The 27,087-nt window shown below is 39.5% G+C and overlaps 2 protein-coding genes across 3 annotated transcripts in view; both read right to left on the bottom strand.

Moving 5' to 3' along the window:
* Positions 1-322: 322 nt before the first annotated feature.
* galnt6 (UDP-N-acetyl-alpha-D-galactosamine:polypeptide N-acetylgalactosaminyltransferase 6 (GalNAc-T6)) lies at positions 323-8,017 on the bottom strand. 2 transcript variants are annotated; one of them, XM_087782031.1, is made up of 12 exons: positions 7,887-8,017; positions 6,550-6,742; positions 5,999-6,488; positions 5,161-5,333; positions 4,350-4,499; positions 3,229-3,463; positions 3,047-3,164; positions 2,780-2,980; positions 2,582-2,713; positions 2,131-2,232; positions 840-998; positions 323-753 (listed from the first exon to the last, which is right to left on the bottom strand). In XM_087782031.1, the coding sequence occupies exons 3-12, from the start codon at positions 6,484-6,486 to the stop codon at positions 640-642; spliced, it is 1,872 nt and encodes a 623-aa protein (XP_087638157.1). In that variant the 5' UTR covers positions 6,487-6,488; positions 6,550-6,742; positions 7,887-8,017; the 3' UTR covers positions 323-639. The 2 variants fall into 2 exon arrangements, with proteins under 2 accessions (XP_087638157.1, XP_087638155.1); XM_087782029.1 differs by having other exon boundaries at positions 5,999-6,742.
* Positions 8,018-9,896: 1,879 nt separating this feature from the next.
* The window catches only part of LOC148059403 (adenylate cyclase type 6-like), a 32,988-nt gene continuing 15,797 nt past the window's right edge, over positions 9,897-27,087 (bottom strand). The window contains exons 3-23 of the mRNA XM_087782027.1: positions 25,948-26,097; positions 25,580-25,701; positions 24,012-24,123; positions 22,811-22,938; positions 22,586-22,744; positions 22,330-22,471; positions 22,116-22,244; positions 20,000-20,028; positions 18,216-18,363; positions 17,095-17,192; positions 16,942-17,029; positions 15,353-15,469; positions 15,142-15,294; positions 14,884-15,059; positions 14,791-14,823; positions 14,702-14,731; positions 13,610-13,742; positions 13,277-13,540; positions 11,941-12,145; positions 11,744-11,868; positions 9,897-10,539 (exon numbers count right to left, since the gene is read on the bottom strand). Coding sequence (XP_087638153.1) covers positions 10,411-10,539; positions 11,744-11,868; positions 11,941-12,145; positions 13,277-13,540; positions 13,610-13,742; positions 14,702-14,731; positions 14,791-14,823; positions 14,884-15,059; positions 15,142-15,294; positions 15,353-15,469; positions 16,942-17,029; positions 17,095-17,192; positions 18,216-18,363; positions 20,000-20,028; positions 22,116-22,244; positions 22,330-22,471; positions 22,586-22,744; positions 22,811-22,938; positions 24,012-24,123; positions 25,580-25,701; positions 25,948-26,097 — 2,670 coding nt within the window. The 3' untranslated portion in view covers positions 9,897-10,410. The remainder of the gene's footprint in view (positions 10,540-11,743; positions 11,869-11,940; positions 12,146-13,276; positions 13,541-13,609; positions 13,743-14,701; positions 14,732-14,790; positions 14,824-14,883; positions 15,060-15,141; positions 15,295-15,352; positions 15,470-16,941; positions 17,030-17,094; positions 17,193-18,215; positions 18,364-19,999; positions 20,029-22,115; positions 22,245-22,329; positions 22,472-22,585; positions 22,745-22,810; positions 22,939-24,011; positions 24,124-25,579; positions 25,702-25,947; positions 26,098-27,087) is intronic.

The following is a 27,087-nucleotide window of genomic DNA, read 5'->3' on the forward strand; positions in this document are numbered from 1 at the left end:
CATTTTCGACGAATAAAAAGTCTCCGTTGATACCACAGGTGTGCGCGCGCCCTCTTGCGGCTGTGAGTAGAACTTCCCCCCCGCGGGCGAGAGTGACGTGTGTTTATACATAGACAACACAACACCTGCGCACCTTCGCCTCACAATACCGGGTTTGACAACAAGTTTTCGGGACCATTGAGCGTCAGCAGGTGAGACCGGAGTCAGGAATGTTTGCTCCACAGACACTCCCTGAACAAACCTCTCGCTCGTCACCACGACCTCTGGAACCTTCAAAATGACTGACGACACCAGATGAAATATTAACTTTATTAACAACATATTTCCGGGACAAGAGTCTTTTATTTTTTTTAATTGGGTCACTTTATTATTTTTCTGTCAAACCCACTTATGTCAACAAAAATAAAATAAATCAATACATTATTTCAAAACAAAAATATAATACAAAATAATTTATCCAACACAAAGACCTTTATTAAAAAATATTTGAGCTGAATTGACTGCGAGACAAAAACTCACGACACGATCGTCCAGAGAATCATAAATGCAGCCGCGCCCCCGTCCAGAGTCCAGCTCCCCAAACACCCGACGTAGTCTCTCCCGAGTATAAATAGATATAAAAATTGACCCTGAAGAGGATCAGCTGAAGGTCCAGTGCTGGTACAGGTCGGCGGCGTTGCAGTGGTCGATGAGGATCTGACTCCCTCGGAGCTGTAGACACCATCCAGTCTTCGGGTTCTTCACCAGGTTCTCCTGAAAGTTACACAACGTGACGACTATTGTTTATATATATATATATATAGATATATGGTGGTGATACTGAGCCGGTCCACACTGACCTCGCTGAGGATCCACTCCTGGGTCAGACCGACGCTGGTTCCTCGACCTTTCCTCGCGCAGACCTCCAGCGAGACCTTCTCGCCCGGAGCTGCTGCGTTGAGACAAAGTTCCTTCGCGATGTTGTGACGCAGCTCGTTCTGAGACGAGTACTCGAAATACTGAGAAAGATACAAACGGTTGTATTAGAGAGTGGCTTTGTGTTATTTAGTGTGTGTGTGCATTTATAGTGTGTTTTTTCAGTATTTATTTGGGTGTTTTGTATTGTGTTTCAGTTTTTACTTCCATGAGGTTTTGACTTGTACCAGTATGTATGTTAGTGTGTGTGTTTGTAATGTGTTGTTCCAGTACAGTACATATATTAGTTTGTGTTTGTATGGTTTTGTTTCAGTAGGTATTTTAGTGTGTGTTTGTATTGTGTCGTTGCAGTATATATACTTTAGTTTTGGTATATATTGTGTTTTCAGTTAGATTTTAATGTGTTTTCATTGTGTCGTTTCAGTTTTTTCATGTGTTGTTTAAGTTTGTATTATTGTATTTAATATGTTCTTGTTTCAGTGGGTATTTAAGTGTGTGTTTGCATTGTGTTGTTCCAGTTTCTATTTTAATGTGTGTTTTTATTGTTGTTTCAGTATGTATATTAGTATTTGTGTGGTTTCAGTAGGTATTTTAGTGTGGGTTTATATTGTGTCATTTCAGTTTGTCTTCATTTGTGTTTGCATTGTGTTGTTTCACTATGTATTAGTGTGTGTTTGTATTGTGTTGTTTAGGTATGTTTTTCAGCGTGTGTTTATATTGTGTTGTTTCAGTAGGTATTTTAGTGTGTGTCTGTATTGTGTTGTTTCAGTAGGTATTTTTAGTGTGTGTTTGCATTGTGTTGTTTCAGTAGGTATTTTAGTGTGTCTGTATTGTGTTGTTTCAGTAGGTATTTTAGTGTGTGTTTGCATTGTGTTGTTTCACTATGCATTAGTGTGTGTTTGAATTGTCGTTTCACTATGCATTAGTGTGTGTTTATACTGTGTTATTTAAGTAGGTATTTTGATGTGCGTCTATTTTGTTTCAGTAGGTATTTTTAGTGTGGGTTCATATTGTGTCATTTTAGTTTGTATTTGAATGTGTTTGCATTGTGTTGTTTACGTATATTTTAGTGCATGTTTATATTGTGTTGTTTCAGTAGGTGTTTGCGTGTGCGTCTATATTGTGTTTTTTCTGTAGGTATTTTTAGTGTGAGTTTGCAGTGTGTTGTTTCACTATGCATTAGTGTGTGTTTGTGTTGTTTCTATAGAAACGGACCTGGTTTCCTCCCATGTTGTGACACTGGTACATGATGACTGGTTTGCCGCCTTCGTTCTTCTCTCCGACGTCCAGACAGGTTTGTGATCCTGAGTTCCTCAACTGTAACACAAAAACACACACAAATATTGTCATCAGTTTATTAAAGGTGTGTGTGTTCAGTAGCGTGACATGTGTGCGTTAGCAGTGTGTGACGGCTCCCTGGGTGTGTCCATTTCGCCACACACACACACACACACACACGTGTGTGTTTATAGGTGAAAGTGTGTGTTCCTTGTGATGTATGGAAGTTTGACTTTTCTCGGGTGTGTCTTTGTGTGCGGATGTTTGTCTGGAGGTGTGTACCTGTGAAAAATCACCTTCACACTCACTTCATAATTCAATGAACGCTCTTTAACTCTGGCCGTCTCACTCCCTCTCAGTGAACTCAGAAAAAAAAACAAACACTCACTGCTCCAAACTTGACGGGGACCAGGTCCGGGATGAACATCTCGGGGTACACGGTGTTGAGTAACCAGGAGAAGTTCTTGCAGTGCAGGTTCTCCCTGAGCTTCCAACGCTCCGAGATGTCGCCGAAGTTTTTCTGCGAGTAAAAAAACAACGAGTTTTTTGGGGCGCCATCATTTAAACGTTTGCTCTCCACACTAACATTTTTAGCCATTTCTGCAGCGTTCTTGTTGCGTCGGTAGAAGATCTCCTTGTAGTCGTCCATCCAGACCTCGGCCAGGCGCACCTGGTTGCGGGTGATGACCTCCGTGCCCTTGGGGAAGGTGTGCGGGCTCTTGGTCCGGAACACGTGACCCACCACGGAGCAGGGGATGATCTCCAGCTGACCCCCGCACTGCCACACCTGAGCGAGAGAATAATAAGGGGGGTCAGACCCCGGAGGTGTAGACGACGGAGGTGACCGACTGACCCTGAAGGACATCTCCACGTTCTCGCCGCCCCAGATCTCCATCTTGTCGTCGTACGTCCCGATGTGCTCGAAGTACTTCTTGGAGATGGAGAAGAGGCCGCCGGCGAAGGCGGGCGTTCTGGCGAGGAAGAGAGACGTGAGTTTTTCAAAATAAAACACCATCAGGTTTAAGAAGGACTCACTTGATGGGGAAGGTCTCGTCCTTGCGCTTGGCGGCGGCGTTGGCGGGGATGGCCTCCCAGCCGAAGGTCAGCGCCCAGTCGAAGTTCCCGCGGTTGGAGGCGCGGCTGGACGCCGACGGCTTGTTGAAGTGGAAGTTGTTGAGGTCGATGCTGGTGATCTCCGGGCTCACCACGGCCGTCGGCTCCTCCACGATGCGAGACAACAGCGGCTCCAGCCAGTCGTGGAAACACTCGCCTGGACACGGAGAAGGTTTTTTAACGTCTGAACGTTCCTTGAGCATCTCCTGTAGAACCTTATCTGTAGGTTCCTCATCTCATCTCCTCACTCACTAACCTTATCTCCTTATGTCCTTTCCTCACTCACTTACCTTATGTCCTATCCTCACTCACTAACCTTATGTCCTTTCCTCACTCACCTCCTTATGTCCTTTCCTCACTCACTAACCTTATGTCCTTTCCTCACTTATTTACCTCGCCTCCTTATGTCCTTTCCTCACTCACTAACCTTATGTCCTTTCCTCACTCACCTCCTTATGTCCTTTCCTCACTCACTAACCTTATGTCCTTTCCTCACTCACCTCCTTATGTCCTTTCCTCACTCACCTCCTTATGTCCTTTCCTCACTCACTAACCTTATGTCCTTTCCTCACTCACCTCCTTATGTCCTTTCCTCACTCACCTCCTTATGTCCTTTCCTCACTCACTAACCTTATGTCCTTTCCTCACTCATTTACCTTGCCTCCTCATGTCCTTTCCTCACTCACTAACCTCACTTCCTTATGCCCTTTCCTCACTCACTACCCTAACTACCTTATGTCCTTTCCTCACTCACTATCCTAACTTCCTTATGTCCTTTGCTCCCTCACTACCCTCGCCTCCTTATGTCCTTTCCTCACTCACTAACCTCGCCTCCTTATGTCCTTTCCTCACTCACTACCCTAACTTCCTTATGTCCTTTCCTCCCTCACTAACCTCACCTCCTTACGTCCTTTCCTCCCTCACTAACCTCACCTGTGTTTCTTGCTCGTTCCCTCGTCTCCTTCCCTCGCCTCCTCGACGTCTCACCTTCACCTCACTCCCACCTTCCCTACCCAGGTGTGACCCCAAGAGTGTGTTCTTACAGTGAGCGTCCAGGAAGGTCAGCACCTCCCCGGTGGCGACACTGGCTCCCAGGAGTCTGGCGGTGATGAGACCTTTCCTCTCCAGCTGCCGGACCACTCGCACGATCTTCAGCTGCTGCACGAAGACGTCCAGCTGCTTCTTCAGGTTCTCTGCGGAGCCACAGTTGCTTCTTGTGAATCAATGAATGAAAAGATAAGACAACAATCCAATGAAGTGACGCGTAAACTATGAGAAACATGCGCTCGTGACGACGGATCTATTTTTAAATCAAGGGAACTTTACTACAGAAGTATTGAAACACCCTCAATATTTATCTGCAATTCACACAAAAATAATTTAACAAAATAAACCACTAAATGCTAGATATACTTCTCTTAAATTTAAATAAACTAGAGAAGCAATCGAAGGGCGCAGACCTCTGCCAAGCAGCTGTCTTCCTTAGATCTGCGATTTACACAAAAATATAAAAAAAATAAACCACTAAATGCTGGACATATTTCTCTTAAATTTAAATAAACTAGAGAAGCAATCGAAGGGCGCAGACCTCTGCCAAGCAGCTGTCATCCTTTATGTCTTCAATTTACACAAAAAAATATAAATAAACCACTAAATGCTGGATATATTTCTCTTAAATTTAAATAAACTAGAGAAGCAATCGAAGTGCGCAGACCTCTGCCAAGCAGCTGTCATCCTTTTGATATTATCGCCACATCCACTTCATAATTCGATACCTTTTTAAGCATTTGAAATGACAATCATGGCAATACGCTCAACGATTATTTGAGTATTGATTGACGGTTTTCCCCTCACCCGCAGTACTGGCGTCGTCCACCAGGATGATCTCCTTCAGCAGGGCGGCCGGGGACGTGTGCAGGACGCTGTAGACCGTCCTGAGCAGCGTGGACCAGGCCTCGTTGTGGAACACGATGATGACGCTGGTGGTCGGCAGCGGCGGACAGCGGCGGAACTTTCTCTCCACACACCTGGTCGTTTAAAAAATAATAAAAATGAGGTCAGTGCCAAAGTCACACAGGAAACACCTAGTTCCTGATATGTCCAGTTAACCATTAACACGCCAGGATTCATTTATGATCATTTCTCCAGGATGTGTTTGGACTTTGGAAGATGATTTTTACGGATATAAGTTACAAAAAACACTCGAACCTGTCGGAATTAAAGTTCAAGTCGTTCCTCTGCTGAATATTATATAAATATTTGATTTTCTAGAACTCCTGTTGTGTTATCAGTTTTATCTTGACCTTTAAAGTATATACTTTATTGAATATTGTTTTGATTGTTTAAGCGCTTTGTGACCCTGGTCCGGAAAAGCGCTATGCAAATAAAAATGACTTACTTACTTATATTATATCCGCCTTTTTCATTGCTTACTATTGACCCTCTTGTTACTCTTTAATCACTTCCTTGAGCTTCAACTACAATTCTAGCAGATTATTCTTCTTTTTATCAACAAAAAAATAAATAAATTTGAATTTTAAACGTTATTTTTGATGAAAAAAAGGAAGTATTTCCTTATCTTGACCTCCATCTCTCACTTTGACTCCAAACATTTCTCGTTACTATCCAACGTTTCTAAGAAACTGTTGTTTATTTCAAGTACATCGAGGCGGACGAGACGTCCAGGACTCACTCGGGGGGTCGCGTGTCCTCGCCCAGACTCCGGCTCAACGAGATCCGGTCGCTGGCGAACTGGTTGAAGCAGTGTCGAGTCATGCCTTCCTCCTTCTCCTTCTCCTCCGCCGGGCTCAGCTTGTCCTTGGTGAAGCCGTTACCGTCGGCCCCCGGGGCGGCGGGGTCCTGCGGGGGTCTCTCCAGGTGAGGCTTCAGCTCGGCCCTGATGTAGAACCCCGAGGGGCAGTTGGCGTCCTCCTCGGGCGGCTCCTTGACCCCCGGCGGCTCCGGCGCCCTGATCTGGAACCCGATGTTGTTGACGGCGTCCCGGACGATCACCAGCACCTTGTCCTTCTTGTCCACCAGGTCCCGGAACCAGGGGTCCCCGCCGGCGGTGGAGGAGCCCACGTCCCACTGGAGGACCACCAGCACCGCCATGAAGAGGGTCCCGCCGAGGACGGCCAGCTTGAGCGGGGACACCCGGCGGCGGAGGAGCCCTCGTAGCATGTCTAGGATAAATCAGGTTCAGCTCCAGGATGTCCTTTCAAACCGGTCGCCGTGTCATCGCACCTGCAGCCGCTCGGCCTCGCCTCCAACAAATCCTGGGTGAACAAACACGCCTCACACACCTGACTTCACCTGCCGCCGTCCTCCCACGTGGCGGCTTGGAAAGGGGGGAGGGAGGGAGGAGGGAGGGAGGCGGAGACTCCCACGCTGGTTAATGAGTGAAGCGGTGGAGCGTCCGCTGGTGATGGTCGTCCGTCTGGAGAGACTCACTCTTACTTGGGCATCATTAATTCACCTTCATTACTCATTCAACAGGTTGTTGTTACACACACACGTATACACACGCACAGACACACACACATATACACACGCACAGACACACACACACATATACACACGCACACACACATACGCGTACATGCACACACACACAGACACACACACACACGCACAGACACACACACACATATACACACGCACAGACACACACACACATATACACACGCACAGTCACACACACACATACACACGCACAGACACACACACACACATATACACGCACAGACACACACGCATATACACACACACACGCGCGTACATGCACATGCACACACACGCACACACACACACACACACACACACACGTATACACACGCACAGACACACACACATATACACACGCACAGACACACACACACATATACACACGCACACACACACATACGCGTACATGCACATGCACACACACACAGACACACACACATATATACACACGCACAGTCACACACACACATAAACACGCACAGACACACACGCATATACACACACACACACACACACAGACACACGCACAGACACACACACACACACATATACACACGCACAGTCTCACACACACACATATACACACGCACACACATATATACACACACACACTTGAGATGTGAAGGCGACACCGGTCCCTTCAGATAAAAAAAACTCACTTAAATTTAGTGAAAAATGTTCAATATTAGTTCCTGATTTATTATTAAATCAAAGAAGTAAACACGTAGCTTGCTAGCATATCCACCACTATTTTTACTCCATTCTCATTTAAAATATCGTATAAAAATAGATGATTTCGAGTTAAAAAGTTGCTTCCAGGTAAATTACCCAGAATGCCCTCCTCATCCTCCTCCTCCTCACACACCTGTCGAACTCGTCGGTCCAGTTCGTTGAGGGAAGAGAGGAAGTGAGTCGTGACCGAGAACTGATTTTTTTTAAAGCCTGTCAATCGAGAAAAACCTGACACGATTTTTTTGTCCCAGACTTCCAAAGCGGAAGCGGAAACCATCAGATTCTGATTCTTTTTTTTAAAAAAACAAAGCGTAAATAAAGAAGATTGAATGAATAAAACTCACCGAGAAACTGTCGAGCATCCTCGCCATGAAAGAAACTTTTTAAAGTGTTTAATAAAATACGCTTTTTTATTTACTATAATTCTAAACGAGTGCTCACGCGCGGAGACTTGTTTCCTGAATTTGAAAGTCGAGAGTGAAACTTGTCGCGTTTGCGTCACTTCACTTTTCTGGAGCAGGTGACATTTGATGACGTCACCGACCGGATGAGCGCCAAGCGACCGCAGTGACTTCGAGTGAGAGACGAAACGTGTTTTTTAAATCTCGAACAATGACGACAAAAACAACTTTATCAGAAAGATAGAGTTTGATAAGAAAGTCAAATGATATCGAATGATATGGAAAAGTAGAAAACGTGAAAATAGTGTCAACAGCTGAACATTTATTTTTTAAAAAAGATTCTTTTCAACCGTAAAACTACTTTAAAAACGTTTGTGTTTATTATTCTAACGTTTAATAGTAATTGGTCCGAAAAAAAAGCGTTTTATTTATTGAATTGCAATGGATTTATTTTGAAATAACGTACTATAGTTTATTGGATCATTTTATCTCTATAAAACAGTTATTTAAGAATATAAAATATTATTAAGAAACTACACATGTGAATATTAAGTTATTTGCTTTTTTTTAAAAAAAACCCATTTTCAACCATAAAAACTACTATATAGAGCTGTTTAAAAGTAAAAAACAAACAAACATATTGGTTTATTAGAAATTGGTCTGCAAAAAAAACAACTTTTTTTAAGTTTGCTTTGTCACCAACAATAGAATTGTTTTTATAATTCTTCCACAAATTACCTTAAAATATAGTTTATTGGATCATTTTATCTCCACGAAACATTTTTTGAAAGCATTGAAAATAAGATAAATGTGAATCTAAACTAATTTACTTCAATGTGGAGTTTTAAAAAAGCTTATTTTCCACCATCAAAACTACTATATAGAGCTGTTAAAAAACTTTTTTTTTTAATAAATAGATGTATTGTTTTAACATTTAAAGGAAATAAGTTAGTAAAATGGAACTATTTCCTTTTTATTTATTTTTTTAAATATGTCACCAACAATGAAATAGAATTTAAAAATGCTTCTATCAGGTAAAAATATAGTTTATTGGATCATTTTATCTCCACAAAACCTATTTGAAAGCATAGAAAATAAGATAAACGTGAATCTAAAGTAATTTACTTCAATTTAAGTTTTAAAAAAGCTTATTTTTCACCATCAAAACTACTATATAGAGCTGTTAAAAAACATTTGTTTTAAATAAATAGATGTATTATTTTAACATTTAAAATAAATTAGTTAGTAAAATGGAACTATTTCCTTTTTTTTTTAAATATGTCACTAACAATAGAATGGAATTTAAAATGCTTCTATCAGGTAAAAATATAGTTTATTGGATCATTTTATCTCTCCCAGCATAAAAGAATATTATAAATAATTAACACAGGCAAAGTGAATTGTATTGGAGTATTTATAAAAATATTTAACCATCTTAACGTTTGTTTAATAAATGATTTACGTTATTAAAACACACAAGTGTGTTATTAACTCAGAGGTTTACGACTCGACAGCAACACAAATAGTTTTCGCTCACTCTTGACCCGCGTCCATTATTTATCCTCGCCGTGTTTCCTCTTCGCACCCGAGCGTGTTCGCCGTAACGTTTTCACCGGGGATTAGCAGGAATTTATTCAGCTTAATTAATGTTCAACACGGAGAGTTGTGAGGGGAACACGGCTGTTACCCGAACTCCACATTCATAATTCACACCCGGGCAATTAAATACTCTCTCCGGGCGAGGAAACCAGACCCTGATGGATTCTGGGGAAGAGGAGACGCCGGCGTCTCTCGTGTTACTGTCATGGCAGGGGAGTCTTGATTGGCGCCCGATGATTGACGCGTGACACCCGCTGTCGTCGGGTCCAACTAGGGAAAGTAATTTCAGATCCATTAGATAAAACTGGAACCAACGACTTCCTTTTTTTGTTTGTAGAAGAAGAAGAGTCGGAGTCAAAGTGGTCATCTTTATCAAACGTTTGACGCCCCCCCCCCTGGAGAATCATATAAAACATGACTCGGCAGATAAAACAAACAAAAAAAACAGCTTCATTGTAAAAATGTCACAGTGAAAAGTTTTGAAAGGGGGGAAAAAACGTCAGCATGTCGTCACAAAAAGTGTAAAAACATTTTTTTTTTCTAGTCCCCCTCGTGATAACGACCAACCGCCTCGTCCTGCAACCGGAACAAAAGCAGACACACAAAGACTCACAATCAAGAGATTACACACACTCGCGTCACGAGTGTGTTTTATCTGTGTGTGTGACTCAGGGTCAGTCGTCGTCGTCTTCAACATCTTTGGTCGTGTTTGACTTCCTTGCATATTTGATTTCGTAACGTCTTCTGTATGAAATAAATAGACTCGGATGAGGAACTATTGCTCGTGAACAAAAGCAGCTACGATAAGGCATCAGGGTTTGTTTTTTATCGGGTGTGTGTGTGTGTGTGTGACTCTCGTGTGTCTTCTTCAGGTGTCGCCGGGGCCGCTGGTGAGGAAGTAGGTGGTCATCTCGCCCTTCCCCTTCACCTTGACCACGCCCCGGCAGTCCAGCTGGTACCCCTTGTTGACCAGCACGTGGTACAAGTCCGTGGTCACCTGAGAGAGAGAGGGAGTCATCAGGGACATGTGAGTTGAAGGATTCACTTTCATCAACACAATAAAACAAAAAATGCTTTTATAAAACCATTTAAGATGTTTCCATTTTAGTTTGTAGACAAATTACTTATTTAACTATCTTTTTAAACCAGTAAAAGTAAATTAAAATTCAATTTTTCGTTTTTATCTATAGCAGTTACATGAAATGAACAGCAGAGGGCAGACTTTCCCCCGTTTCAGTCGAACTGGGATTTAAACTTTAATTCACGTTAACATTTATTTATTTGACTATTAATCTGTGTTTTTTTTAATCATTCCACTTTTAAATTATAGAAACATTGTGCCTTCCCTTTTAATTAAAAAAGATAACAATAATATATATATTTTTTAAGTAGTAGTAACATGAAATTAACAACATAGAGCTTCATTTTGATTTTTTTTTGTCTTACTGGCGATTTAAAACTTTTTATACTCGACCAATAATTTAAAAAAGAAATAAATCATCCCAATGTCACATCTGTGTGTAAATTTTCTTCTAAATTCTGTCCCTTTCTGTTCTTTTTTTTAAATACAAAGACAGCAACTACAATTATTATTATTATTTTTAATTAAAACAATGATTGCCAAAAGGTATTTTTTCATCTATAGTAGTAGTTCAAATGAACAACAGATGGCATTATTTAAATTTAAAAAAAAATAGTTTTACTTAAATTAGCTGCATACACTTTATTAACTTGTTTATTAATTACAATTGAAATAAAGTGTTTCAATGTTTGGATGTTTGTAGAACTTACAGGTAATTCTGTGCTTTAATTAAAAAAACAACTACATTTTCATTTTTTAATCAAAAAGGTTGATTGTAGAAACTGTTATTTCTATAGAAGTAACTCAATCCAAGTGAATATTGTCATGTTCTGTCGGATAAATCGTCGCTCTAAGTGTCCAGAAGACAAAGAAGAGTAGAAATAAAAGCGAGCCCACGAGGTTGATCTGGAGCTTTTACAAACGTCTTTGCATCTGTTGGAGCCAGAATCACAGTTTAATAATAGACTTGAAAAGCCGGTGATTTCTGGCCGTGAACAATGTGAATAGTTGTGTGAGTCCAGACCAGCAGGACTGTTATGTTCTGCCGACCATTAACTATTGAATAAAAACATGAATTAAAAGTCAATATTAGTCCATATTCCCGTTCGTTGGCACTGACCTGGATGCAGTTGGGCATCCCGGTGCTGTCCATCCGACTGGCCACGTTCACCGTGTTCCCCCAGATGTCGTACTGAGGCTTCCTGGCCCCGATGACTCCGGCGACCACAGGGCCCATGTTGAGTCCTGAAGACAAGAAAGACTCGTTTTACCACACGGTTCCCTTGGTTACTAAACCCCATTTTTTTTGGCACCGACCGATCTTCATCTGGAAGTTGTTGAAGGAGTGCTCGTTGATGTACTTCATCTGCTCGCGGAGCCTCATGGCGTAGTCGGCCAGCGCCAGGATGTGCGAGCGACCCTCCCTGTCGTACGTGCAGTTGTTGAGGCCCGAGGCGGCCATGTAGGTGGAGCCGATGGTCTTGATCTTCTCCAGCTGACGGAACCGCTCCTCGCTGATGATCTAGTCCACGGGAGGCAACTTTTTAAAAGGTGAGTCAAGAGCGACTTGTGTTAACTGAGTTCACAGAGAGGGGGTGAGTTGACGTTTATTGATAAAAAAAACCACAACTATTTTTTTCACAGGTGTTTCCCCCCAATTTTCCACACTCAAAGTAAATACATATATATATATAGACTGTATATATATATATATATATATATAATATATGTATTGAAAACATGTATTTAAATATATATATATATATATAATATATGTATTGAAAATATGTATTTATTCTATTTATAACATATTGCACTATTTTTAACATATTCATATTTATACTTTTATATACATTAATTCTATGCAATATTTAAAACGTTATTTATTTATTCTGTTTACATTATATTGCACTATTTTGAACTTATTCATATTTATACTTTTATATACATTAATTCTATGCAATATTTAAAACGTTATTTATTTATTCTGTTTACATTATATTGCACTATTTTGAACTTATTCATATTTATACTTTTATATACATTAATTCTATGCAATATTTAAAACGTTATTTATTTCTTCTGTTTACATTATATTGCACTATTTTTAACTTATTCATATTTATAATTTCATATATACTTTCACTCTGCTGTGTTTTTTTTTTTTTAACGGTTGCCAAACAACGAAATTTTGTTGCCTGTTTCGCTGCTGTGTTTTCTGTGCAATGACAATAAAAATAAAGTCTAAATGCCATCTGTATATACAACAGTGATGGTCAATAAAATCCCTGGAGGGGCCACATTTGAGCTGTGAGGGGCCACGAAGGAAAAATAAAGTAGCGAAAAGTATAAAATAAAGTAATAAAGTCAAGCTAAATATGCAAAATATAGCATTTTATTGTACATTTATCTGTTATAAAATCACTTATCCCCTCAAATATTTTATTTATATTTATATATATATATATTTATAATATTAACATATTTTCAAAGGACAAAAGAATACTCCAAAAAAAATCCTAAACTAAGAACCCTATACTTATATTTAGGGACTAGTAATGAATAATAGAAATACAAAATAAAATGGTTAGTTTCTACATGATCTTTGACCTCACGAGGGCCACATAAGGGAATCACGAACTTTAAGCCCCACCTCGTCGAAGTCGGCGATGATCTCGTTGAGGAGCCTCAGACACTCCACGCCCTCGTTGTTGGCCTCCAGCTCCACGTAGAACTCTGAGAAGTTGCTGATGGAGGCGAACATGACGGCGACGCACTCGCACGACTGGTAGAAGAGCTCGTCGTTGCGGCGCTCGCGCTGCAGGAAGTGCGCCGCCACGTCTTTGGGCAGGATGTTGTGGAGCAGGCGCCGGTTGTAGGCCTGCAGCTCCTCCATGTCCTCCTTCTCGTCCGTGGCCTGCAGGGGGAGCAGAGGACGGTTGACTTACTCCTGGAAGAAGATTGGATTGTTCTTTAAAGACTGTACCTGCAGCTTCCAGAGAAAGTCCAGCCTCGCCGTGGACTCCACCTGCTGGCCGTGCAGGTACAGCGCCAGGACGAAGACCGTGAGGATGACGGGGGTCATGACCTTCAGGTACACTTTGGTCACATCTTCTGGACTGAGGAGAGATAAGGAACATTTTTGTGGAGAGAACTATGGAAGTTAATCATCAGAATATTGAATTGTTTAATTTATTTCAAATGTTGAAGCAATTTTTTTTAAGCATTTAGTTTTTTTGGACGATTTAATTAAATAATTCAAATTATTTTTCAACAATAATAACATTTAAATAATAGAATATTTTCTTTAATTATTTTCTTTTACACATAGAGTTTAATTTAAAATTCTGACAATTCAAAAATAGATTTTCTGAATTTCCATTTTTCTTTTTCAATGTGTTGCCTTTTAAGTTCAATATGAAAATGTTGACACTATTATACCGACATTTTATAATTAAATTAAGAAAGAAATGCCTTAAATAAATTATCAAACTATATGTGTAAATAATACAAACAAAAAACGTGTTATTTTTGTCAGTATTCGCAGCCTTTTAAAAGTAAATATACCAGTGTTTTAAATTGAACTGCAAAAGGCCAAATAAGGTAATTAAATGTAATTATTGTCATTACAATATCAAACTCTACCAAAAAAAAGGGCATTCATTTAGAAAATATTCGATTTTTTAAATTATATTATTTAAAAAAACAAAACAAATCCAACCTGATTAAAAACAAACTCAACCTTTCAAAATAAAGATTAAATTATTCAATCAAAAACAATGATTAAAACATATTAATATAGTAAGTTTTAACATTAACTTCCAAAGAGAAACAACGAAGGATGAGAATTAAAAATGAAAAAGTGAACTGAGCAGGTTATCAAAACGTCCACCAGGGGGCGCAGTAGTGTTCTTCACAACGCACTAAACGAAATAAACGCACTAGTGAATAAAATGTCAGCGTCATTGCGCCAAAAACACACACGTAAGAAATAAATAAAAATGTAATCTATTAAAAAAACACTTTTGTTGGTGACAAAACCACACATTAAAACAAGAGTAGAAACAAGTCTTCGTACCATTCTGCTGTCGTTTCGTTGAACCCAAACCTGTAGGAGACACACAGTGGTCAGACCGGGAACTATGGTCCAGAACTTGAAACACTTACTGTCGCAGAGATTCATTGACGGGCGAGACATTCCTGGAAGGATCGAAGAGGAATTAAAAAAAGGAATCGCTATCACAGGACGTGGACACTCACAAGGTGTTGGCGGTGACCAGCACGTCGGCGTTGTCGAACAGCGTGGCGTAAGGAACCTCCACCAGCAGCAGGAAGGCGAGCTGGACCAGCAGCATCAGGACCAGCTTGCTGATGCTGCTGACGTGCAGGAAGACGGCGCAGACCAGCAGGGTCAGCAGCACGCTGTAGCTGAAGTACTGCCAGAGAGAGGAACCAAAAGGTCACACACCGGGCGTCCTGACCTCGCCCCCGTGATGTCATCGCAAAAAAAACACCCACCTCTGGGAAGTGGCAGGGCTGGTCCTGGTCCCGGCACAGGGTCAGACCGTCGACCGAGGTCCGGGTCAGGTTGTGGAGCAGGCAGAGGGTGACGGAGGAGGCGTTGGTCTGGGCGGCGACGCAGTCCTGAACGTCCGTCCTGCTGCAGGAGAACTGGAGGAGGAGCGAGGAGCGTGAGGAGAGGGTGTTGTGCGGACGAGTTAACGCTCACCATGTTGGCGAAGGAGGAGGTGAAGAGGAGCAGGACGGTGAGGACGCACACCGCCGTGCTGGTGGCTCGAGACTGGACGATCTTCTTGGACAGAGTCTGTAAGGCAGCTGGGAACATCTGGGGAAGAAGACTCGGATGACTCTGATGATACGATACGTATCACAATACAGGTGCAACAATACGATACTGCAGTATTGTCGAGTACCTGACTCTGGTGTTGCAGTATTTACAGACCACATGACTCTTGACGAAGTCGTAACTGCTTTCATTTGTTTTGAAACCAAAATATGTCAAAACATCAGCTTTAAAAGCTGCTGGAGTTGACCGTATCCTCTCGTCCTCAGTCATCGCAGGATTTCATTGTTACTGAAGTTGCGAAGGATACGTAATGACTGCTGCCATCTAGCGGTCGGAGGTTTAATTGCAACACAAAAAGGAACAAATGTAGTGAATATTTGCATGTTAATTTTAATTTAAAAACGTTATTGAAATATATACCATTAAAGAAATATGACCTATTTTAATGTGTTCTTAAAGCCAAAAACCATTGTATAACTAAATATTTTAAAGCTGCTTGACTTGACTGTATCCTCTTGTCCTTAGTCATTGATGGGATTTCATTGTTCCTTTAGCTGTGGAGGACATATTGCACTGTAATTAAAAGTAAAACAATATTTTTATATTATATTATATTTATTATTTTATTCTATATCACACTTTATTGAAATTAAAATGATAAAATAATGATGAAAATAATGGATGGTAAAAATGTTTATTAAAATCTATTCAGTGCTGTTAAATATTGACACAATATCGTAAAAATATACTGCGATATTTCAGTGTAACTATATTGGAGTGAAGATAAAGCATAAGTAAACTTGTCTTTAGGACTGTGTGTTGGCATGAATCTGATCCTGATACTGTAGTAACAAGTATATATTTGTAGTATTGTTGAGTACTTGACTTTGCTTTAAAAGCTGCTGGAGTGACTGAATCCTCTCATCCTCAGTCATCAAAAAGATATGTTCAAACATCAGCTTTAAAAGCTGCTGGAGTCAACTGTATCCTCTCGTCCTCAGTCATCACCAAAATATGTCCAAACATCAGCTTTAAAAGCTGCTGGATTCGACTGTATCCTCTCGTCCTCAGTCATCACCAAAATATGTCCAAACATCAGCTTTAAAAGCTGCTGGATTCGACTGTATCCTCTCGTCCTCAGTCATCACCAAAATATGTCCAAACATCAGCTTTAAAAGCTGCTGGAGTCGACCGTATCCTCTCGTCCTCAGTCATCACCGAAATATGTCCCAACATCAGCTTTAAAGGCTGCTGGAGTCGACTGTATCCTCTCGTCCTCAGTCATCAAAAAGATATGTTCAAACATCAGCTTTAAAAGCTGCTGGAGTCGACTGTATCCTCTCGTCCTCAGTCATCACCAAAATATGTCCAAACATCAGCTTTAAAAGCTGCTGGATTCGACTGTATCCTCTCGTCCTCAGTCATCACCAAAATATGTCCCAACATCAGCTTTAAAAGCTGCTGGAGTCGGCCAGAAGTATAATCGCAACACAACAGTTTCGAGGTCTCACCTGGACACAGGAGTAGATGGCACAGATGAAGAGGACGTTGGCGAGGATGACGAAGATACTGACGTACAAGGCCACCATGAGTATCGTGCTGAAGAGAACAGTGGTGAAGACACAGAAGTAAACTCGCTGACCTCGGACACCAGAGACACTCACTTCGGGAACATGATCATCTGGATGAAGGCGATGAAGCAGAAGACGAGCAGAGAACAAGCCACGTAACCTCCGAAGCGATCGTCCACTTTCTTGGAGTACTGGGAACAAATATGAGCGTCAGAGGAGACTTTCTGAGGAACATCTTAAATTTTACAATGTTTTATTTATTGGAACGTTGTTGACACTAAAAAAAAACAGTAATTCATAAAATATTTGATTTTTATTTTATTAAATATTAATTATTTGCAAACAAAAAAATTAAACTTACAGTATCTTATATTATACAAATTATTGAATTAAATTATATAAAAAAACTAAACAAAATTATCCTCAATATAAAAATATATTGAATTAAATTATTCAATTAAAAAAAAATCAACCTAACATTAAATTATTTTAAAAACAAAATCATCCTCTTAATATTATAGTTATTGAATAAAGAACATCAATATTATATTATACAAATTATTAAATTATAAAAAACAATTAACCGCTGTATATAAAAATGATTGAATTAAATTATATTAAAAAAAAGAATCCTCTTAATGTAAAAAATATTCAATTAAAAATAATCAACCTCTCAAAATACAAATTATTGAATTAAATTAAAAACACTAAACAAATTAAACCTCAATATAATAATTATTGGACAAAAATAAATAAAAATCAACCTTAAATTTTACAAATTATTGAATACAATGATTTAGAACCAAAACTTTAAACAATACAAATTATTGAATTAAATTAAAGAAAATTAAATTAAAATTATAAAAATGACTGAATTCAATTATTTAAAAAAACGAATTCTACCGCTCAATATAAAATAAATTGAATTAAATAACACAGTTAAAAATAATCAACCTCTCATTATACAATTCAATTATAACAAAACAAATTAAACCTCAATATGAAAGTATTGAACTGAATTATTCAATAAAAAAAATCTTAAATTATACAAATTACTGAATTAAATTAATCAATAACAATATGTTCAACCTTTTAATAAAGAAATTATTATAATTAAAAAAAAAAAATTATAATTAAAAAAAACTAGTTCAACAACATAACATTAAAAATGGTAAATGTTTGAATATCGTGAAGGCTCTGATCTACTCCCACACCTTCTTCTCCAGAGCAGGCGTTTGGAAGGTGAGCAGGAACTTCTTGACGTGGTCCCTCCTCAGCTGGTCGATGCTCCTCGCGTCGATGGCTCGACCCAGGAACTCGTCCACCTCCTCCTCGGGGTTCAGGGCCTCCTGAGCACAGCGGCTGAGGAGAGACTCCGGCTCCAGTAACGTGTCGTACATCAACACACATTTAAACTTTGAATACTTTCATGATAAAACCCTACATGCGGTCCTTTGACTGCATTTATGTGGCCCCTCAAGAGGTCAAAGGTCACAAAGAAACTACTTTAATTTGTATTTTTTATCCATTATTCATAATATTTCATTCTAAATATCACTAAAGAGATTTTGTTTTAGGACTGTCGTCGTTTCTGTGAGTATTTATTGCCCTAAAAACCACTTAAGTGAATATAAAAAGAGTATTTGTTAAAAAAACAACGTTTTATTCGAGATTTAATTCCCACCAATGGTCCGTAACGTAGTACGACACTTTGTTCTTCAATCACAATATGTTTTTGCGTTAATAACGACCAAATGTTTACCCAAATCTTAAACTAATATTGACTCGAGAGTTCAAGCTAAAAGTATCTTTGTCTGTACAGTGACGAGTGGAACCAAAGTGTTCTCATGCTAGCAGTAATCCAGTTAGCAGGAGTCACGAGTTGAAATCATGAGTAGTTTGCGGGTAATTCCCTTCTCCTCCACCGGATTGTGAATTGAATGGAGGATATAAGAAAGAATTCAAGTCTGTGTAATGTTTTAAATCCGTATAATTACACCAGATAATAGCATTAACCATTAGCATCGCCGTGAGCATGCTAATTAGCTTAGCCGTGAATCTCTACACCAGACCTGGGCAAAAGTGTGTGCATTATAAGGTCAGAGATCATGTAGAAAATAACTATTTTATTTTGGATTTATTCCTATAATTTATTACTAATCTCTAAATATGAGTAAAGGGTTTTTGTTTTAGGAATTTAATCATTTTTTGTGAGTATTTTTTTTGTACCTCAAAAACATTTAAGTGAATATAAAAATAATATTTGTAGGGAAAAAGTTATTTTATAAAAGATAAACATATAATAAAACATATTTAAAATACAATAAAATAAATAAGCTTGATTTCATAACGTTTATTTAATACTTTTCACTCTTTATTTTTGCTTGATGGCCACTTACTACAACCACTGTGTAAAAGTCGTTTTTTTGTAATTATTATTATAATAATTGACCCTACAACATATTTAATTAAATATCCTAATAAGTGCTTTCCTATTGGACAAAAAATGGTTATAAGATAATAAAAATTAATAATAATAATAATAACAGTATATTTAACTTGATTTATAATTTTCGCTCCTTTATTTTGATTTATTTCATTTTTGGTGGCCCCTCACAACAGCCACTGTACAAAAATGTGGCCCCTGATGATTTCCTTTTCTCACCAATGGTCAACATTAATAATTAAAAAACAAAACAAACAAACATGACACCGACTTCTGACTTTAAATGATTGTAATGTCCTTATTTGTTCCTGCGGTTCATCTTCTTACCGTTTCATTTTAATTTTCTATTTATAAAACACTACTATTATAGCAACTCTCATCCTTTTATTCATCAATATTCCTCCAAATAAGTATCTTTATCATTTCTATTTCCATTCAAGGTCAATCTATGACCCCGGCTCCTCTTCCTGGACCCGGGCTTTGTTAAAAAACCACGTTAGCGAGCATGTGACGGCTGTGGAATAACAACAAGTGCGTTCCTCACAGACTTACTTGTCTTTGCTGGAAGCCTCGTCGATGCCCTAAAAGTTGGGAGAGAAAAGAGAGAGAGAGATGGAGGAGAGGGAAGAGAGAGAAGAGAGAGAGGGAAGAGGAAGAGATTAGCATCAATCCTGGTTCAGACGCAGACATCTGCACAGTGAATCCCCGAGAGCTGGACTGATGTTTTAATTAATGCTGCGAGGTTTAAGTTACAGACTCCAGAGGTCAAACCCCTTCGAGAGAACAGGGAGGCAGGAGAGGAAATGAAACTCCGAGGTTAACTGGATACAAAAAAAAAGATTGAAGAATGTTTAGAGATTTTTTACTTCCATTAGCTTCCGGAGTAAATATGTTGTTGTTGTCGTTGTTGATGCGTGCGGGGTGTTACCCGCGGAATTTTCTGATCGGTTGAACGTGACAATCGATCTCCGCCGGCGCAGGGAGAACGTCGGTATAAATAGTTCTAACACGATTAGAATAAGTCGTGTCGGGGACACGACGTCGACTTCTGTGTCTCCTCTGTTGGACGACGTGTCGTGTTTATTGATTAGCGGTGGAGGACGCAATTCTGTGTTTTTCTTTGTCTTCAATGAAGGCGTGACGACGAGTCCATGAAAGTTCCACGTCATGTGTATTTTGAAATAATGAGAGTATTATTTGTCGGGTAAAAAAAAAACCCTCCCATGATTCATGCTGTCACGAAACAACTCACTGGAAAGACACTGTTTCTTTCAGTGATATCATAGACAGTAGGCATGAATTTGGTGATACACAACAATAGTGATACCGTAGTATCAAGGATATATTTGTAGTATTGTCGAGTACTTGACTCTGGGGTTGCAGAATTTACAGACCGCATGACTCTTGATGAAGTCGTAACTGCTTTTATTTGTTTTGAAATCAAAATATGTCCAAACATCAGCTTTAAAAGCTGCAGGAGTCAACTGTATCCTCTTGTCCTCAGCCATCGCGCTATTTCATTGTTCCTTTAGTTGCGGAGGACCTTATGACAGCAAAATTACAATTACAATTACACAAAATTATATGTTGAAAAACTTTGCAATATTTTTGCTGTATTGATATTTTCACTCAAACACCTGCAGGAGCCAAGGTCTCAAGCTGCTAAATCCCCCTACAATTCGAAAAGATTTATTTGCACCTTTTGGTATTTTAGTTAGTCAAATGTTACTAATCTGTAACTCATGACTGATACATTTTTTTTTAAACATTCTCTTTTTAAATGCAAAAATGTTTTCCTACCTATAAGCAACAATAGTCATCGTTTTAATTGTGTTTGAGTTGTGTAACATAAAGAGTTGTGTAACATAAAGAGATCAAGATTAATGTTGATAATTCAATTTCATCAGCGAAGTTGTAACTGCTTTCACTTGTTTTGAAACCAAAATATATCCAAACATCACCTTAAAAGATTGGCTGTCGTCGACTGTATCCTCTCGTCCTCAGTCAACGCTGGGAGCTCGCGGAACATAATGACTGCTGCCATCTATTGACCGGTAATGTAACTACATGAATATCTGCATGTTAATTTAGAATTAAAACAAATTGCTTTCATTTGTTTTGACACCAAAATATGTTCAAACTTCAGCTTTAAAATCTGCAGGAGTCAACTGTATCCTCTCGTCCTCAGTAGTCATGGTATTTCATTGTTCCTTTAGTTGCGGAGGACGTAATGACTGATGCCATCTAGCGGCCGGAAGTTTAATTTAAACACAAAATGATATCTTGAAAAACATCGCGATATTTCGCTGTATTGATATTTTTTACTCAAACACGTGCAGGAGCCAAGGTCTCAAGCTGCCAATTTAAAATGATTTATTTGCACTCTTTGGTGGATTAGTTAGTTAAATGTTACCATCATGACTGATACACTTTTTCAAATACTGTTATTTTAATTCAAGAATGTTTTCAAAGAACGAAGTATAAGCAACAATAGTCCTCGTTTTAATGAGTTGTGTAACATAAAGAGATCAACGTTGATAATACAACATTTCATTAGTGGTTAGCATCGGCGGAAGAAGAACGACGACTCGGCGGCGCTTTATTACATCTCCGCGCATGTTATTTGATTCCAGATAAGGGAGACGCCGACATGGATATTGATGCTCACCATCTGCCTGAAGACTTTGGACTCCTTGGTTCTGGCGAAGGATCTGTCGGGGACCCAGCGTGGCATCAAACCCTCCGCGGAGTTGGCACGAACCCGCTGCATCTTGGCCATCACGGCTTTCTCCTCTTTCTGACCACGAAACAGACAACGCCGGCGTTTTTGGTGGAAGGCCCCCCGAGAGATAAAGACTTCATGTGTGTCGGTGTGTTCTGACCCGCTTCTGGCTGCAGCCCAGCACCAGGAAGGTCTCGATGTCCTTCTCCTTCAGGTAAGCGTTCCTCTCTCCTCCGAACCCGGGCTCCACCTCGTAGTCGCCGTTGAGATATCGAAGCGTGGCTTTGGTGATGTGGATCCGACTGAACACACACAAAAAAAAAAACACGCTTGCAGGCACTTGTGTGTAGACGCACAAAAATAAACAACACAACAACAGCTTCAGGGTTCTCGAGAGGTCACAAGGTCGCAGTTACCCCGCCTTTCCTCCGGCCTCCATCTGATTGGCCAGCGTCACGTCGTTGGACCAGACGTCGAACTGCCACTTCCTCAGACCCAGGACGCCGCAGTGGACGCGCCCGCTGTGGATGCCCACGCGCATGTTGACGTTCACGCCCGTCACCTCGCGCACCAGCCTGTAGGAACAGAACCGTCAGAACCTTCGACCCCCCGTCGACCCCCCTTTGACCCCCCTGACTCACGAGATGGCCTCGATCATGTCCACGCCCATCTCCACGCAGCAGTGGGCGTGGTCCGCCCGGGGCTCGGGGAGACCCGACACGCAGTAGTAGCAGTCGCCCAGGATTTTGATCCGCAGACAGTGGTTCTCCTGCGGAGGACGAGCTCAGTCATCGGAGACTCAGAGTAGAGCTTTACCCTATTTGTGTCTCAGACTATATGACAGAATCTTTTTCTTTATAAATAAATTTAATTTAAAGATATTTTTGACCAAAGAAGTTGCTTCAATTAAATTATTATTATTTTTCAATTGACTGAGGACGAGAGGATACATTTTTTTTGGAATAAAGTAATTATGAATCAAATGTTCTAACCTTATTGTGGCCCAAAACAAATAAACAATTACTTAAATCAAAGAAAATTTGTTGCTTTAAATAAAATAAAAAAAACCCGACAAAGTTTTAAAAAATATTAATATTAATATTTAATAATTACGAATTTAAAAAAGATAACGTAAATCAAAGAAAAGGGTTCCATTATAAAAGTAGGGTTCAAACACAGTTTTTGATTAAAGCAAAAAAATTGTATCAAAAATCCTTTTTTTTTTTTATGGAAGCCATTTTTTCTATTGAAAATATTTATTTTTAGGTGATTTAGGCAATTTATGACGTTTTAATTAAATAATAAAACCAAATATTATTTATATAATATTTATTTTTTAGTCTTATATTTTTTCTTTATTAATGATTCATGAAAAGTTGCCTTTTAAAGTATGTATTCAATTATTATAAAAAACTTTTTGGGGTTGAATAATTACAGCACAAATATCCTACAGACAAAACGTCCCAAAACACAGAAAATATTACAGTTAAAAAATAGAAAGTAAAAAACAGTTTAGATAAAACAGTGTTTAAACGTTTCTTTTTTAATTAATCAACTTTTTTGGATTGAATAACACACTTAAATGTCAGCGGTGTCAACCTCAATCACTTACGGGGCCAAAATATTTCAACAATGCAAGTCAGGGGCCGAAAAACAAAACAAAAACATATTTACCAAACTTTCTGTATCAGTTAATATATTTGGATCTTAATCATCCTCATGTTTGTTATGATTTCCCACGAGTTTTACCATTTATTATAGTCGTGTGTATGATTGTAGACGTCACTAGTGTCTTATCTTAAACATCTCTATAGACCACATGATCAGGAACCGGGCGCTCACCCAGGCCAGCTTGTCGAAGCGGGCGAACAACTCGTTGAGCGTCATGACGAGCTCCTGCGCCGTGCACTGCGACGCCAGGCTGGTGAAGCCCTCGATGTCCGCGAACAGGATGCTGCGCCACAGAGGAAGAAGCTTCCATCAATAGTCGCTCACACGCCAGCTGCCATGTGAGCACGAGAGACACATTTGTTCCTATCTGGCTCTCATCATCCGGGCCAAACTGGGTCACACAACACCCCCCTCCCTCCCCGACCCACCAGAGTAGCCACCCGTCCACCCTCTGTCTACGCTCTTAGCATTGTTAGCATTAGTGGAGTTAACACGTGATTTTATCAGATGCTGAGTCAGCAGATCAGTGTTGATCAAATGTCGTGGTGATATTGTGACGGGCAGCAGCGACGACTTGGGCGACAATAGACCCACTGTGGCAGTTGTGTAGCAGTTGTGTAGCAGACGATTGTTTCGGCCTGTGAGGACAGACGTGTCCGTCGACGACAACAGGCAGAAGAAAAGTCTGTGGACTTTTCTTAGTGACATCAGAATAATAGTTCAATTTAAAATGATTATTACTTGTTTTAAAAGCATTTCATTTTTCGCATAATTGATTTCAATCATTTCTATTTTGAAAGTTTGAATTTATTTTTCATTAAACCCTTGTGTTATCTCAGGTTCAACGTGACCCGAAGGCCCCGGGAAAGGCAAATGTGTTTGTGGTATCCCTTGGGTCAAGGTGAACGACCTCCCTGGCTTCCATAAATACTATATATGCAGTGGTGGAGGTCGTTCACCTTGACCCAGAGACAACACATGGGATACCACAAACACATTTGTTTTTTCGGGCCTTTCCGGTCACCTTGAACCAGAGACACCACAAGGGATATTACAAACCCATTTGTTTCCGGTCAGTTAAAAACTTGAATTAAACATTTGAATTTTTTCAAACAGGATGCATTTCTTTTTACACACACAGATTGCGAAAATTCCGAAATTCTTCCGAAAATTTTTCCAAATTCGATATATTTCTTAATTTGTAGCCTTTTATAATTCAATACGTTCAATTCAATCGATCATGTCAACATTTTTATATTGAATTAAAAAGGATAGAAATGAAAAAGTATTGTATTTAGAATGTTTATTTTTTAATTATTGGAATTGGAATATCAAACTGTATGTGTAAAATTTGAATACTTAAAAAAATTAAATATAAAAATGTTGGTATAAGACAAAACCAATAGAGTACTGAGCTACTTAATGGAACATTCAGCCAATCATGCGAGGTGTAGAAGGTCATGTGACGACAAACAAGTTCTGCTGCTTAAATTCACTTTGTGTGGATTCCAAATATATTGAATTTAAAAGGCTGAAGAAAATGAATTTATAATTAATTTTCTAAATTGTTGGTACAAGAGAATCAAACACTACATATCTTTTTTTTCTTTTAATTCATTTGGAAAATATAAAAATGTCATAATTCATTATTTCAAACAAATTCAACCTATAAATATAGAAATATAAGTATATAATATTCAAGCGAAACCAGTAAATACTCCACAAACGTGCGCGTCTACCTGACGTTGTCGTGCTTCTGGATGTAGATCTTGTGGAACATCATGTCCTCCTTCTTGGCGTTGATGTCGGCCTTCATCTCCATGGCGACGTGCCGCGGCAGCACCGACAGCAGCAGCCGCTCCTGACAGACGGAGACTCCAGTTACAATCAAGAGAGTCCATTAATTCCGAGGGTCTCGGTGACTCATGCGTGGGGGGCTCGAGGACGGAGGCAGGTGCGAGTCTCCCTCAGCGTACTTTCGCATCGACCTCTAATTGACCCTGTCGCCTCCTACGTTTTGACGACCGGAGCTTCATCTGAAGGAGGTTTTTGATGCTGGCGGTCGCCCACACGTGTGAAGGTGTTTTCGGGGACAACTGTGTCGCACCTGTTGCTGGTTCTCTCGCTGCAGGTGCAGCCGGGCCTGGATGTAGCCGCGGGTCTCCTGGAAGGCCTGCCTCTGGGAGACCTCCGCCGGGTAGTGGGTGCAGATCCCGATCAGGTTGGTGCAGAGGAAGATCAGCCCATTGGCGAGGATCTGAGGGCGAGATCAGAGGACCAGGTTTTTACCACGAAGGTTTAGCTCCACTTGATTCAGCGCTAAGGTCAGATCTAACACCTGAACAAGTGGTCAGATCGCAGCTCTTTTCGGCCATTCAGCATTTTTTACAACCAAATAAATCTACTTTATTTAATATCTTCACTTAATGTACCTCAACTGATATAATCTTAACATCATATAAGCCTCTATTTTAATCTTAAACCAACATACTCTGTAACTTAAACTTCGTACATTTAGCGTATAAACTACCGCTATTCTATGTCTAAAATATAATTTAAGATATCTTAAAGTAGTGGTAGATGATCTTCAAAATGGTGTGCCATAGATTCGGAAGTTTTTCTAACGACAAATGCCAGTTGAGTTTGATTGACATATTGCATTGTGATTATTATTATGGTGCCAATGAAAGCGTGAACTCCCATGATGCCTTTCTACACACTGCTCTATAGTGACAGATAATTGACAGCCGTGATTGGTTGGCTGGGCGGCAAAGCTTTTTAGGTCACTGTTGTTGAGAGGGATGGGACCGTAAATGCAATGTGTAGTTTCCAAGTTCAAATAAATGTTAAACAAATGTTCTGAATTTAAACAAGAGAAACATTAAAAGGTCCGACTTTGCTGGTTTTGAAACCCCCGAATAAACGAGGGACTATTACTAACACTTATACAAACTTACAGAAAAGTTTTATCCCCCAAATGACTTAAAATCTTAAGTAAAACTTGACAATACATAAGTTGAAGAACATCACTTTACTTTGACTTACGTATGATTTAATCATTTTTTATGATCATTATTTTATAGTTTATATTTCGATAAATTGTATTAAATCAAATAATTATATTTTAAAACTGACATGCAAGTACTCACAGGGTTTGTTCATTTTTGTAAACTTCCTGCCGCTAGATGGCAGCAGTCACTACATCCTACCACTCTAAGGGAACAATGAAATGAAATCCTGCACTGAG

The sequence above is a fragment of the Callionymus lyra genome, chromosome 19 (assembly GCF_982586985.1).
Source record: "Callionymus lyra chromosome 19, fCalLyr1.hap1.1, whole genome shotgun sequence".
NCBI classification, from domain to species: Eukaryota; Metazoa; Chordata; class Actinopteri; order Syngnathiformes; family Callionymidae; genus Callionymus; species Callionymus lyra.